This window comes from Xenopus tropicalis, chromosome 3 (genome assembly GCF_000004195.4).
Source record: "Xenopus tropicalis strain Nigerian chromosome 3, UCB_Xtro_10.0, whole genome shotgun sequence".
Classification (NCBI taxonomy): Eukaryota; Metazoa; Chordata; class Amphibia; order Anura; family Pipidae; genus Xenopus; species Xenopus tropicalis.
In genome coordinates, this window is record NC_030679.2 from 124,966,168 (window position 1) to 124,982,095 (window position 15,928).

The 15,928-nt window shown below is 41.9% G+C and overlaps 1 protein-coding gene across 2 annotated transcripts in view; it reads right to left on the reverse strand.

The window, feature by feature from the left end:
- gpat2 (glycerol-3-phosphate acyltransferase 2, mitochondrial) overlaps positions 1-15,928 on the reverse strand; it is a 39,207-nt gene that overhangs the window by 7,680 nt on the left and 15,599 nt on the right. For both annotated transcript variants that reach the window (XM_002932563.5, XM_012959448.3), the window contains 9 exons: positions 15,493-15,705; positions 15,044-15,157; positions 13,458-13,543; positions 11,931-12,031; positions 5,861-5,931; positions 4,893-5,154; positions 4,555-4,688; positions 2,568-2,645; positions 1,000-1,131 (listed from right to left, as the gene is read on the reverse strand). In XM_002932563.5, coding sequence (XP_002932609.2) covers positions 1,000-1,131; positions 2,568-2,645; positions 4,555-4,688; positions 4,893-5,154; positions 5,861-5,931; positions 11,931-12,031; positions 13,458-13,543; positions 15,044-15,157; positions 15,493-15,705 — 1,191 coding nt within the window. The remainder of the gene's footprint in view (positions 1-999; positions 1,132-2,567; positions 2,646-4,554; positions 4,689-4,892; positions 5,155-5,860; positions 5,932-11,930; positions 12,032-13,457; positions 13,544-15,043; positions 15,158-15,492; positions 15,706-15,928) is intronic.

The window sequence follows — 15,928 nt, forward strand, 5'->3', positions numbered from 1 at the left end:
TCAGACCGTGTGTGGGCTCCGAATTATCTTCCCAATAATTTTCGTACCATGGCAATTGGTCATTTCAAATCTGCATATGTACCTGTAGATTGGTGTGTCTGACAATATCCCTGGGGGACCTATAATGGAAGTCACTTTCATACGATTGGTTTCTGCCAAGTATTTCATGTTCAGAACATCCTCCCATTTGTTACTTTTAGGACTTTATCCTACAATTTCAGTCTTAATGTTAAGCTGGCCATACATGTTCAGATTTTAGTCTTCTTCCGATCAGTCTTACGTTTAAATGCAATGATCGGAAACTAACATTCAGACTGAAATTATAGGAGAAAGCCCCAAAAGTAACAAATGGGAGAATGTTCTGAACAAGAAATAGCTGGAAGATACCAATCATACAAAAGGGACTTCAGTTGTAGGTCCCCCAAAGATATCACCAGATACACAATACATGCACAGATTTTATTGTTATCCAACCTAAATTTTCTAACCTGGCCAATGACTGATTGCCATTGTACGAAAATATCAGGACAATAATTCTGAGGCCACACACAGTCCAAAAATAGTAAGAAACTAGGTTTCATATGATTTTATCAGTACGTGTATGGCCTGCTTTAGTGTGTAATGTCAAAGACCAACATGGAATCATTCTGAGCTATTTTGTTTCCTGTGGATTAAGGCAGCAGAGCAACAAGCAATGGATATGCTCCAAAGCAGGGTATTTAACTTCATCAACTATTTGCCCCTAGGGGAAAGATTTTCATCTTGTTTTGTGGCTGATACAACCCCGGGTATATGAACTGTTTTTATACAGGATATTTACAGTAGTTGCCTACCTACAGTAGTGGGGAATATAAAATGTCTTGTCACCAACAAAAATGTCAATCATCAACAAACCCCCCTAAGTCTATCCTGACACAGCAGCTAGATTAAGCTTGATGGCATACAGTCCTGAGGAATATGTTGGTGCTATATAAATACATGTTAATAATAATAATTCACCTTGTAGTAACGCTTGATGTTCTCTTCTATGCAATCACTGTCACTGTCTGTCACGTCATCTGTTGCTCTCCATAACAACTGGTCTACAAAACGTCTCCTTCCTGTATCGCAGGCAGAAGGAGCACTGGGGTCCTAAAAGGAAGGGAAACAATCACCATCATGGCCAATATAATCACACAGCTCTCTCTGGTATAAGGAACTTCTTCAGCTTTAGTTATGGTTTAGAAAAACTAATGTAAACAATCCTCAATGGCAAGCAGCGAGGGACTGTTCTCTGCACTTAGCCACAGATTTCCACTAATTCTATAGAAATGTATGTTATTATTATATAATATGATTGCCTACGATGCTAGGCTTGATAGAGGAAATGTTGCTCAACAGCCTAGTCTGTGCACATAAATTGACAAAATATATCAGAATTTTGACTTACCATAGTGCTTTATTGTTCATATAACAACATACATTCCTCTGCAGACATGAGGAGTCTAAAGGTGGCCATACACGAGCAGAGCGAGCGGATCTTCCCCTGATATCCCCACCTACGGGTGGGCGATATCGGGGAGCATTTAGGTTAAAAAAAAAATAATCCGATCGGATTATGTGGGCGGCAATGGGGCAGTCGGATCGGGGACCGCATCAACGAGCCGATGCGGTCCCCGATCCGACCAGATTTTCTAACCTGGCCGATCGAGATCTGGCCAATTTCAGGCCAGATCTCGGTCGGCCAGGCCGCTCTGCTCTCCCCATACACGGGTCGATTAGCTGCCGAATCGGTCCAAGGGACCGAGTATATGCAATAAAGCATATATGTGCTGCCTTTAAATCTCTAGCTATCTTATTTCATCTATGCAATAACCAGTCTGTCTCTTTAAAAGATAACTAAAGCCTAAGACATAGAGCAGAAATGTTGTACATTATGTTTTGTGCTTCTGTACAGGGCAACCCCAGCCCTTTAGCAGGGAAGATCTGTGCCCAAAGATGCCCCAATAACCCCCCCATCTTCTTTTCTGTGATTCCCTGTCCATGCTCTGTGCTGCTGTCACTTTTAAATTTTCTGTCTTCCTTTTCTACATCTTTTCAGCTTTCAAATGGGGGACACTGATCACAACATTTAAAATCTATTGTTCTGTGAGTTTACAGTTTTATTTTTGTTACATTTTATTCCTTATCTTTCTATTCATGTCTTCTCTTATTCAAATTCTCTCTCAAAGTCTCTCATTCAAACCACTACCTGGTTGCTAAGGCAAAAGAGGCCTTAGTAACCAGATAACTGCTGAAATTCCAAACTGGAGAGCTGCTGAACAAAAAGCTAAATAACCAAAAAAAAAGCCCATAAATTATAAAAAATGAAAATCCATTTCAAATTATCTCAGAATATCAATGTCTGCATTATACTACAAGTTAATACAAAGTTGAACAGCCCCTTTAAATGAGAGCACCCCCCTTCCTGTATGGGAAGAATCTATAGATGGGTAAGGGTACTTGTTTCTGTAAATTGAGCTTCCCACAGTAGGTGACAGCTTACAAGCTAGACTCAGTTGTTGGATTAACATGGGAATGTGTCTCACCTCATGCATAGAGAGAAGGCCGCACTGAATCAACTTGTCCAGCACATCCTGACACACTATATACATAGACTGGCAAGGCTGCAACACAAGAGGTTCAACACAGTCAGCACATAGTAAAGATTTTATATGTCCCTGTTCCTTTAAGGTGGACACTGATGCAATTTCCCGGCTAACGATGAATAATGATGCAGAATGTAACACCATTAGACTGGTATATGGTGCAGTCTGTTTAAACTCAAGCACTGATGGGCAGATTCACACTATAGGGCACTATACATCAATATAAACATTAAACTAACCTCTAATGAAGAGATCTTGATCAGATTAGGGCTAAAATATAAACCAAATAAATTCAGATACCCACCACCAGCACCAAAGTGCAAACATGTTGGTCTGAAGCGGAATTGAACATGTGGTGCCACTTCTGTTATAGGGTATCTGGTAGAAGCTCCCTATGGGCTACTGGCAACTGCAGACTTCTGGTCCAACTGAGCATCTCCTGTTGGCAGACCCCAGTGCCCCAGATGGCTGCAGTTCCCAGCAGCCCATAGGCACATTCTACCAGACACCCTAAAACAGACGTGGCACCAGTTGTACAGAAAACTACCCAGGCTACTAAATGATAGTTTGGAAAGTTTGTTGAAAACCACTATTTTTTTATTGTTTAAATTCCCTCCTATCCCAATTTAAGCTTACCAATAGCTGCTGGAGAAGGAAAGTTAAAATTTTGGGGTACTAAATATTAGATTGTATTTACAGGTAAGTGAATGCAATCACTGGGGGATGCCTAACATTTTGGCTCACCCCAGTGATTTGACCTTTCCTTCTCCTTTAATTCCAAGTGCATTTTCTGGAACATAAGTTAGGGTAGGGGGGTGTCTGAATTAATAGGATAAGATATTGATTGTAATATGACCTTATATGCCACTTTATTTCATACCCTGGATCCATCCATATTTTTCTAAATCCTTGCATTGACAGAAACATAGGTAACCATATACCTGTATGATACTACATGTGCATCTGACTTAAAGGAATACTGTCATGGGAAAACTTTTTTTTTTCAAAACCCATCAGTTAATAGAGCTTCTCCAACAGAATCCTGCATTGTAATCTGTTTTTCAAAAACACAGATTTTTTTATATTTAATTTTGAAATGTCACATGGGGCTAACCATATTCTTCATTTCCCAGGGTGCCACAGCCATGTGACCTGTGCTCTGATAAACTTCAGTCACACTTTACTGCTGAGCTGCAAGTTGGAGTGATATCCCCCCCCCAGCAGCCGATCAGCAGAACAATAGGAAGGGAGCAAGATTACAGCTCCCAGTACGTATCGGAATAGCACTAAATAGTAAGAAGTCCAAGTCCGGCTTGGGACTCCTCCAGTTACATGGCAGTAGGAGAAACAATAGGTTTCCTGAAAGCAGTTCTAATGTGTAGCGCTGGCTCCTTCTGAAAGCTCAGACTCAGGCACAATGTACTGAGATGGCACCTACACACCAATATTACAGCTAAAAAAACATTTGTCGGTTAAAGATTAACATTTTAAATGGCAGAGTGAATTATTTGCTATGTAAACAGTGTAATTTAGAAATAAAAAATATACCATAAAAATCATGACAGTATCCCTCTAAGATCATACAGAAACTGTATATGGTTTGCCACAGTGGTCAATAAGTTGTTCCTGGCTAGGTCTGAGGGCATTTTCTATGTTTATGCTCCTACCCACTCCTCTGCTCTTTACATTACATTACACACTGTTTATATTGTGATTTTCATTAAGTAATTTTGTTACTGGTCACTCTTAACCCAACTGCAGTGCTTCTCTACAACAGGTCACCTGCCTCCTGCCTCACATGTAGAGGAGCCACAAGTCTAATGCTCTGACTGTCCATAGGTAGCTTTAATGAGGAAATCAAGTGGAGAAAAGACTGGAGAACAGTCAAATAAAGGGCAACACAGGCCCACAGGCTGACGAAACATACCGGAATGAGCAGCAGAGTCCTGGGAAGCAAGGAACACAGGCATAGCAACTTCTCAGTGAGCTCATCCTGAGTGAACAACAGCTCCACTACACCAAGCATGGCCACCTGTGACAGGATAGCATGCACTGCACAGGCTGCAAGAAAAGGAGAACAAGGACATTTGAGTGAGAAGAATAAAAAAGAGGTGGGAATGGGGCAGATGCGTATGGCATTGAGAAAAGGCAGGACATTTTGAGAATACATGGGCCTGAGAGCATCCAAACTTTCGGAGATACAGAGGGAAAGTGCTGAATGAAGAGATAATGCCATAAATTAAAAAAAAAGGGTTTTAGACTTACCTCCGAGCGCTTCATAGAGGTAAACAGAGAGCAAACTGGTACTCTGATGCCACAGCTGCATGGCGGCTTCCTGTGACTCCCGGCACAGCACATAGATGTCATGGGAAGGCACCGAGTGCAGGGACACGCTTCTCTTGAGAAGATTCAGGCTGTGGCGGACCAAGTCCCAGCGCTGTCCTGAAAATCCCACATCGTGCCTACGAAGGAGAACTTCCTCGGTCATAGCAGGGAAGTCGGAGAGGAGACGGGACAAGGAGACTCCCTGAAGGAAAAGTCAAAGACGGAGGTTAATGATGATGGGAATGGGAGGTCTGCAGTGTTTAGAAAATATAACAAACCAGGTAAAACTGCAGATCTATAGGGGGGGGGGGAAGGTCACACTGAGAAAAAGCAAAGATAGAACAATGTTGACAATAGCGTCATATTAGGCCTAGAGCTTTAGGGTTCACCACCTTATTGAATGCACTTTGCTAGAGCATACAGAGTTCCAGCCTGAGATTATAAAAGGATGGATTACTGAATTCTGGGTACCATGCCGGCTCTGTATATTATCAGCTTTGTGATACTGTCATGATGGTGAAATGCACATTCCCAGTACAAACGGATGTAACTGCTCCCGCTTACTCCTCATCCTACAGCTCAGACATGAGTGAGAAAGCATTCACACCAGTTGCACAGAACATTTTATATACATTTTATTCCATATTTCCCAAAACTTTGCGCAAAACATGCCAACTGCATCCTGCCTGCAATATCCGTACAGAGGTTGGTCCATACACCAGCACCAAAATGGGTTTTTCCTACAGCTCTGTAACAATGGCATTCAAGGGGGTGCAAGTGTAGGTAACAGGTGTGTAAGATGCTCCTCTCAAGTGTGACTGACAGAGCTGTGCTGAGGAAAAAGCTTCACGTCAGGTTAGAGGTAAAGTTGTGTCATGATATGGGAGAAATATGTCTACTGCACTCACTTTTCTATATCTGTGAAGGAGAAGTGCAGCCATGATGTGGGAAGGCATAGCAGCTGAGCAGGAAATGGCAGCTGAAAAAGAAAAGATAAAATCAATTCAGGATTAAACTACAGTTCTCATATATATTCATAACAAAAAAAACAATGAGATTTCAAGTTCACTGGATTTTAAGCTTGTTCAACAATCTATAGTGTTTATGGAACAGGGAATAAGCCTCTGGCACACAAACTCTAGGGACCAGCCTCACTGGGCACACTCTAGCCACCAGAGCCTCGCTGGGCACACTCTAGCCACAAGAGCCTCGCTGGGCACAACTCTAGCGACCAGAGCCACGCTGGGCACAACTCTAGCGACCAGAGCCTCGCTGGGCACATTCTAGCCACCAGAGCCTCGCTGGGCACAACTCTAGCGACCAGAGCCTCGCTGGGCACAACTCTAGCGACCAGAGCCTCGCTGGGCACAACTCTAGCGACCAGAGCCTCGCTGGGCACAACTCTAGCCACCAGAGCCTCGCTGGGCACACTCTAGCCACCAGAGCCTCGCTGGGCACAACTCTAGCGACCAGAGCCTCGCTGGGCACATTCTAGCCACCAGAGCCTCGCTGGGCACAACTCTAGCGACCAGAGCCTCGCTGGGCACACTCTAGCCACCAGAGCCTCGCTGGGCACAACTCTAGCGACCAGAGCCTCGCTGGGCACAACTCTAGCCACCAGAGCCTCGCTGGGCACATTCTAACCACCAGAGCCTCGCTGGGCACACTCTAGCCACCAGAGCCTCGCTGGGCACACTCTAGCCACCAGAGCCTCGCTGGGCACACTCTAGCCACCAGAGCCTCGCTGGGCACACTCTAGCCACCAGAGCCTCGCTGGGCACACTCTAGCCACCAGAGCCTCGCTGGGCACACTCTAGCCACCAGAGCCTCGCTGGGCACACTCTAGCCACCAGAGCCTCGCTGGGCACCCTCTAGCCACCAGAGCCTCGCTGGGCACACTCTAGCCACCAGAGCCTCGCTGGGCACACTCTAGCCACCAGAGCCTCGCTGGGCACACTCTAGCCACCAGAGCCTCGCTGGGCACACTCTAGCCACCAGAGCCTCGCTGGGCACACTCTAGCCACCAGAGCTTCGCTGGGCACACTCTAGCCACCAGAGCCTCGCTGGGCACACTCTAGCCACCAGAGCCTTACTAGGCATATTACTGGCCATATTGTACCAGTCTCACTGGGCAAACCCTAGCATACAGCATCCTGAGCACACTAAAGGGCCTAAGACCCTGGTGAGTTGGAGAACCCTGTTCTAGAACCATGGCTATTCCCAGACTGTCAGGTGAGGTTCTAGGCCTCATTTATTAAGTTACACTGTAGTACAAGATGTAAAAACTTATGAGGTTTTGCATCCATAAAAAAACAAACAGAAATGTGTGCAATGCATAAACCTAGTTTCCATCAAGCCCTATAGTCAGATATTCTTACGGAGTTGCAAAGCCCAATTCTAGGCACGAGGAAGACCTCTAATTAACAGGTCTTATACAGAGGGAATGAACTGATAAACATAATGATAGGCGAAGGAAAACCAAAGAAGTAATTAAGCAGAGCCCCCAACCAACAATAATTTCATAAAACAAAAGAGAAAAATAGAATATGAAGGCTATGTAAATCCTCACTCATCCTTTTCCTAACAACTGCGCTCCAATCTAAACAACACAAAAGGCAATAATACAATAGGAACTGACACTATGCACACAGTGTGAGCTAATTAGCAATTTAATCACATAGAACAAATCATGGTATAATACTAACAATCAGTTAATTGCTTAAGAAAAATACACTTATACGGTAGCAACAAATAATCAAAAACAACCCCCAAATATATATCTGTTTCTAACATAATAGGGAGAGAAGCACCAGTAGGATAAATGCACACCTGCTTCTGGCCAATTAGGTTCATAGTTGCTTTAAAGGAAAACAAAAGCCTAAACACGGGGAGTGCCAATGTGGCAGCAATGTGTTAGGCATCCCCTAGCAACTAAATCGCTACCTATTTACTCTGAGGGTCTTTCCTCTGAATCGCTGCCAGAGGGCAAAGGATAGGAAGTCAAGCAACCAGACGTAGTAGTTGCCAACCCTGTGCTCTAACGAAACAGAGCTGTTCTGTGGGGGGTCCTTAGTGCTGTTGGGGTGCGGAAAGGGGTCCTGGACAGAAGACCTATGGTTAATTTTTGTCTTTAGTTCTCCTTTAATTTCATACCAGAACAAATTTACACTGTGAACACTTTAAAGGCTTAACTGACTTAGGAATGTGTGATCTGACCTTCTAGGGCTCTTTACTCAGGTATAGTAAAGCTTTCTGCAGAATAAATATAGTGTTCTAGGTGGCACTAATGTAGCAAATCTGTTGGCAGTAAAATGCCAAAAAATACACAGCCTTTTCATGATTATTAATGTAATAATATGGTTTGGATCAGTTCCCCAAGCCCCGCCCCCTGTTCCCCTGCTGATCTGGCTGACTACTTTGAGACACATAAAATGTAACAGTAGTCAACTGTCCTCGGCCTGCCTCCTCCCAATCCCACAATTCTCTGCACATGTAATGTCAATAAGGAAAGGAACTTCACAGTGCAATGCATTGTATGTTATGTAGTTCCTGCATGCTGTCTGTAAACTGTGAAGACAATTTGTAACATTAGTGTTTTAGTCCCTCCTCCAACAGTCAATCCAACAGTTTAAAGATGAATTAAGCTTCCTAATAGCTGTTGCAATTCGGGGACATGGTCTGTGGATTAATCGTGACATAGCACAGACTCAATGCATCATTGCATCAGGACCGGGAAGCCAGTATGGGCCCAGATGCGTACAATGACATGTGGACACCACACTTTGGTGCAAAATTTAAAGTTAAAAAGGCTTACTGCTTCCAGTGACCTTGCTGATGATAGGTGCCCACGCTATACTTATTGCTATTGACCCTGCCTGTTCCTGACCCCACTGATCTGGCTTACCTACCTTGCCTTGTTTGCACTGCCTAGTCACTATATAATAAAATTGTGTTCCTGTTAATAAGCACCTGTCCTGTCTGTATCCCGGTTCTTCTTCCTCCTTGTTCCACATTTCAACCCTTAAGGATCAGTGGACACTGGGGGTCCATACTGGCTCCTGTTTCCTGATACTTATATAATCTGCTTATGTAATTGCTTACCCCCGGCAGTGGGAATACTTCATGGCCACAATAAAAACACTATAAAAATCTAGAGTGGTAAAGGCTATGGCACTAGCAGAGGGCCACACACCAGGATTCACCATTTACAAAGGAGCATTTTTTAATAATGTAACTCTGTTTCTTTGTGCTGAACAATTGCCTTTGTTTTTCATTTTCATTTTCCATTTTTTTATTGTTTTTCAGAGATATGCGCAAATCCCTAGCGTATCACAATATTCAAAAGGTTCCCAGACAAAAGAAATGAGGGAGATAAAGCAATTTACATTAATGAAGAGGGAAGAAATGTGAATAAATCCATCTGATGCTCGCCTACCAGATATGATGAGGAGAAAAGCGATGGGCAAGAAGGGGGGCTTCTCTGTGGGCCGATGACAGCTCTAGAATCGAAAAAGTTTAACCCCATTCACATTAGGCTGGAGCAGAGTGCTGCCATACTTTGCCCCCAGGTTTATGCCCCTATATATGTTGAACTATAACTCTCAGAACCCCCAAAAGCCTAAAACTGGAGGGCTGCAGAAGCCTTTCTCAGCAACTGTCTCCTACAACAACTGCTAGAAAATGAATCTTTGTACCGATTACATTCCTGATCAGTGGCGCCTTCAGACTAAATTCCCCTGAGCCTGGCACTTTTGACTAGAACTGATTCTAAGTGATTTATGCTCTTAAGTCTTCCTGTCATTAGATTTGCTTTTCTCGTTTTTATTTCTGTAGCTTTCAGTGCTGCCTTTATCCCTAAATTAGTATACTGTATTTACAATCTCTCCCATAGACTGGGATGAAACAGTATACTTCAGTGCCTAAAAGGTCAGTGGAGAAATGTCAGTCCCTTAGGGACAAATGTTTTGTATAAAAGAAAAATAACTAACCCCCCCCCCCCCATCATTTACTAAGTTTACAAGCTGCTATTTGTTGATCTAAACATAAGATGAAATACCACAGAGATCTTATAGTGATTTCAATCGTTCCAACACAAGAACATATGCAACCATGCTTGGAACCACCAATGAAGACATGTTGTCCTTCAGTTCCCCACTCCCTCACCAGCCCTAAACATTGCTCACCCATCCCAGGTATGTCTCAGGAGGACTGAGTAAAGGCTGCACAAAACAAATTCTTAATGGGAAACCCTGGCTTTCGAACCAAAAGAAGAGCCCCACACAATACAGAAACCCCTAATATACCTAGAATGCAATCTGTTACTTCAAAAAGTATGAATAAATACCATTTTTACATGCTGAAATCCAGATGCTAAACAGTTCTTATCTTTATCAGTTCTTACAGCCAGCAAGAACTACATAACCCACAATGAATTGCACTGTGATGTTCCTTTCTTTATTGATATCACATGTGCAGGGAATTGTGGGATTGGGAGGGTGCAGGCTGAGGGCAGGCTAAGGACAGTCGACTACTATTATATTTATTTGAGTTTCAAAGAAGTCAGCCTGATCAGCAGGGGAACAGGGGGCGGGGCTTATGGAACTGTTCCAAACCATATTATTACTTTGAAAATTGATGTATATTGCAAAGCTTGAAATTATGTTTCCTTTTCAAAAAACTTAATCCCACCTAGATATAGGTTAATACAGTATAAGATCCTTCATTAGCCCTTACATGTCCCCCAGGAGACTGGGACTAATGGGTTGCAAAGCAGAAGTGTCCTGGATGTACTACTCTTGATTTCTTCCATATGACAAGGCCCTGCTTACAAATAAATAGGTACTGGCAGGCCTGGACTGGGATTTAATATATATATGTATTTATATAAATACAGTTGCAAAGAGGCTAGCACTCACAGGACTTCAGTAAGTCTTAATCAAAAATAAAACAAAAAAGGATCTAACAAAGCAAAATGTCTTACATGGTTTTTATTAATCCGACGTTTCATCTCCACACAGGAGCTTTCCTCAGGGAGAACAACACAGTGTTTGCACAGACATTTAAATCTTTCCTCTCTGAGTAAAGTTCCTGTGTGGAGCTGAAACGTTGGATTAACAAAAACCATGTAAGACATTTTGCTTTGTTAGATCCTTTTTTGTTTTATTTTTGATTAAGACTTACTGAAGTCCTGTGAGTGCTAGCCTCTTTGCAACTGTATTTTGTTATTTTGCATCAGCACCCAGGCAGTAACCCCTTTTAGGTGGAGTGCTACCTCTGCTGGAACTATTTATATAAATAGATGCGGATGCGTGGGCTGGGTCATGTGTTGGTCAACTTTTTGTTGACCTGCACATCACTACTTGACCTTCTGTAATGTTCAACAAGTTTTTTGAGAAAAAAACAATAAAACTGACCTTGTAAATAAAAAAAAAAAGTGGGGGTTTTGCCCTTGCAGCATGTTCTACACTCAAAACTGTTCAAATAGAACGTTACTACAAAGGGCCATTAAGCCATAATATCATTTTACAGATATGTGATTAGTGCAAAGTATAACAAGTCAGTACTGGTTATTAGGAAACCTAGTTGGTTGTTCCATACCTGAGATATTCCTTTTCCTGCCTGGTTTCAGATGGACGTGCCCTCATGTAATGTTGAACTACTGTTACTATGTCACACGTGCTGCTTAATGTTTATGAGATGATAAAAACACTATGAGGGGGGCTATGGTAGAATATATAAGAAGGTTGCAAACAAACAACCAATAAACATGGTACATGGGGTGTATTATTCAGTGGAAAAATGTAGATGTGCAGCCTGACATGGGGCAGATTTTTGACAGCCTTTTCTTTATAATACACACTAGGTAAGTCAAAGCAGGAAAGAATAATAATTATTCTAATACATAATATTTCCATCAGGTAATTTGAAATGGGAAAAAGAATGCATAGGGCCCTTTAAATAACACTCCATCCTGGTTACCTTTCAGGCAATGCAGGATAAATCTATCCGCCAGAGCCTGCTCTTTGCACACGCTTGCACATACATCTCCCTCCGGCTCCTCTTCTTCCTGCATCCTGCTCCTGTTCAGCCAAAGGAAACAAGCCCTATTAGTCCTGGCTGTTATTTGGCTTTTGGATAGATGGTAATATCGAGTGAGTCATAAGCAAGAGCAGTAAATGTGCCCTTGGCATCTAGTTCTTTCTGTTTACTTGTTTACAGATGATTGGTTAGATTGCGTTGGCTGGGGAGGGGGCTCATCATGCCAGCCAGACTGGAAAATGTGTCTCCGTTATAATCTTTAGAAACAGTATTGGAATCATTCACTACAACTGAATCTAAACCAGTGTAGTAACCAATAGCATTGTTTTTTTGCCTCTGCTGTGCCAGGGACCAAATTTCTGCATCTGACTGACCCAGGACTGGGATCCAACATACACCCTGGTATTTCAAACCCCCCACAGGCCCACTAAATAGTAACTATGTCTATGACATCTTTCAGCAGCCCCTCTGGCATTTGACAGAATCCAAAAATGCAAGTTTGTGCCTGACTGACAAATTAGTAATGTCCATGACATATTACATTGAGATTTCACCCACTTTAAAGCAAAGTCATTTTGCTATTTCCTTCTTCTGAACAGTTTGATGCCAGTATACATGGGGGGGGGGGGTAAGTAATAAAAGGCACTAAGTTTGCTCAGGAGCAGTAACCCATAGAAAACAATCACCAAGTAGGATTTTCTGGTCACCTGTTTAGAAGCAAAAATCTTATTGGTTGCTATGGGTTACTGCTACTGGGCAAACGTAGTGCCTTTTATTACATATTGGGGATAGAGTTACCAAAGTATATGGAACCCTAAAATGAAAATTGTGCATATGACTTATTCTATATTACCCCACATTATTTAATATATATTAACCTCTCACCATTCCTTTGCTACTGTATCTTAATTTTCTCTCTTCTTTTTGTAACCGCAAACTCCACCTTCTTTCTCTGTATAACACTTTTCCATCTCTTTTCTACTTCTCTCCCAGCAATCTTTTCTTACTTTCATCTTCAATGTGCTCTTTTTTCTTTTCTTTGATTTTTAAGATCTCTATTTTATTTACATATTTACACACAGAAGCGCAGAGGAGCAAAAAAAAATTCCAGTATTCTAATAAAATGGTTTCAGGATTCAAAGCTCTTGCACAAGCCCCCAGGGGATGCTATTCCATAACAATAAAGAAGTGGATGGGATGGCACCCCTCCCCAATTCCAGCACTGCCTCTTGATGGCCAACTATATAATTCCCCCCTTCTCTACTGCAATGCTTTTTTTTCATGGACCTAGTGAACCAATGCAGCATACAGTGTCACCCCTATATGAGTTATGTCCTCAAAATTGGGGTGCATGTTCCCTCCCTTCACAATAAAAATTGTCAAGCATGGTCTCTAGAATCTTGTTCTCTTCATACAGCACACACTGGTTTTTTACACAGATCCTTGAGCATAAACATCACATATTACCTAGTGCCCAGAATGTAGGGGAGCAGAGTTTTTTGCAGTGGAAGAGGCAGAGCCAAATGTCTCCACATGTAGCTGCACAGGTACTCCTGAAACAGAAAGATACAGCAGTTATTTACCTCTCAACATGTCAATGACCGAATAGTCAGCAATACACTGCACTCATAATAGTGAGTCAGCTATTGTAACTTGAGTTTCTATTTCCATTTTAAGGGGGATGTCAACCCAATAATATAAAAGTAATTCCAAAACACATTTATTAAAAACTTTCAGTGGTTTCAAAGTTATTTGGAAAAGCAATTGCTGTTGAAAGCAAACTATCCCTTTATGTGCTGCCACATTTTTTTAACAATGTAGCAGCCTTTAGCTGCATTGTTTTAACGTCAGAATCAGCAGTGCAAAAAATACCAATGGAAAGAAAAGATAAGGCTTCCAAAAGCAAAAACATTTTCAAATAAATCTGGACAAGATCGAGCTGGCAGCTCATAATCATTATCTAAAATTATCCAAATATCAATCAGACATGACTGAACATTGTGCATGTATGGGCTCAACGAGACCGATAACGCATGTATGGGCTCAACGACAGCACTAACACAAAGGCTTCGGATATCGGTCGTCTCGTCGATCGGGGAGGTTAAAAGACTTTGATTGGGCACCGTTGAAGGCGCCCAAGCAAAATCTATGCTTAGGGCTGAATCGGCAGGTGGAGGAAGAATTTCTATTGTTTGTACCTCCATATCTGTCGATTCAGCCCTGAACGTCAATAAAGGGTGGGAAACGATCTTTCCTGCGACCAATGGTCGCACAAAATATTGTTATTGCTACATGTATGGCCATTAAAGTTGTTGTTGATGTTTCTCTACCAACATGGAAATGGTATATGACACACTTTCCAAATCTTTTCTCATCTTTGCTGCCTCTTTCAACAAGGTCAAAGCCAGATAGGTGGCTTAGTTGTGGCATTTAATCTCCCAGGATGTTGGAAAGGGTTCACTTTCCCTCATAGGGAAATGAACTAGTGTCAGCTGAAGCAGTCACACATAATTCATGACAAATACAGGTATGGGACCTATTATCCAGAATGATTGGGATTTTCTGGATAAGGGATGTTTCCGTAATTTGAATCGTCATATCTTAAGTCTACTAGAAAATAATTTAAAATAATTTATGTTATTTACCTCCAGTAAGGATCAAGTGCAGGGTGCTGTTTTATTATTACAGAGAAAAAGAAAATACTTTTCAAAAAATTAAATTTTTTGGTTATAACGGAGTTGATGGGAGATGGCCTTCCTATATTTCAAAACTTTCTAGATAATGGATCCATTACTTGTACCACTGAATGCTACAGAGATTGATGGCAGCATCACAATACTAAAGTGCAGCCTGTCACAAAGAACCTGGTCAGACATTGGCTCAAACATCCCTGTGTACACTTCCCCAGACTTCTAGACTTGAGAATTACTCTACTTTTTTCAGATTACTGATAACATATATGTTATATAAAAACCACAAACTTTCAAATCTCTTGGGTTGCCTTGCTAACCTGAGAGGGTATATCAAAGTTAAGAATTTAGCTGCTTTTTTACCTTTAGAGAAAATGGTTGAGCAAAGTCCACACGTGCACATCCTAAGCTGCCGGACCATGGAAGGAGCCACCACAGGAGGGAACGCAAGGCACCTAATGAAGAAGTCGGAACAACCTAGGAGACCGCAGTTAAATAAAGAAGCAGAATTATATTTTTGAGAGCAGTAAAGGAGAAAGGTACTTATTATAATCAAGTGTCATTCAAATAAAAATGATTGACATCAAGATGTTGAAATAATTGCTCTCTTTCATTTAACATGTATCTATAAACAAATCAGAGTCAAATATCATTAGCAAATATTATCAGTTATTCACATAAAAGATATGAATAAATAAAACAAATGTCTGTACTTAATCACAGTCTTACACATAATCTTCCCTCCCACCCATACACAGGCAATTTGGGATCAGTGGTTAGAGGCTGATAATGATGGGAAGTGATCATCCTACCTCTCCTCCTGAGGCACTACCGACTGGAGACAATTCATAGGAAACGCCAACAGGTACAATGAGGACATCAGGCACTGCCGCAGACTTCAGAGAAGCAATAACCTGCTGCACCCACTTATGGCCAATGGGTGACAAGGTGCAAGGACAAGAGTTGGAGGGTGATTCCAGAAAGATAAGCAAAGAGTGCCCTTCAGCAAGGAAGGTTTCGATATACTGTGAAAAAGAAAAGAGAAAGGATGTATCCTTAAACCATGGAATTATACTACAGAAAGACTGAGCAGTCAATATAAATGGGACCTGGGTACTGGATAGAAAAACACACAAAAGAAAAGATGTTGACAGGTGGAGAGACGAAAATGGTTGACAGATACAATATAAGCTAACATCACAGATAAGGACTAGATAGATAGAATAAAACAGATAGGCAGCTTAAGTT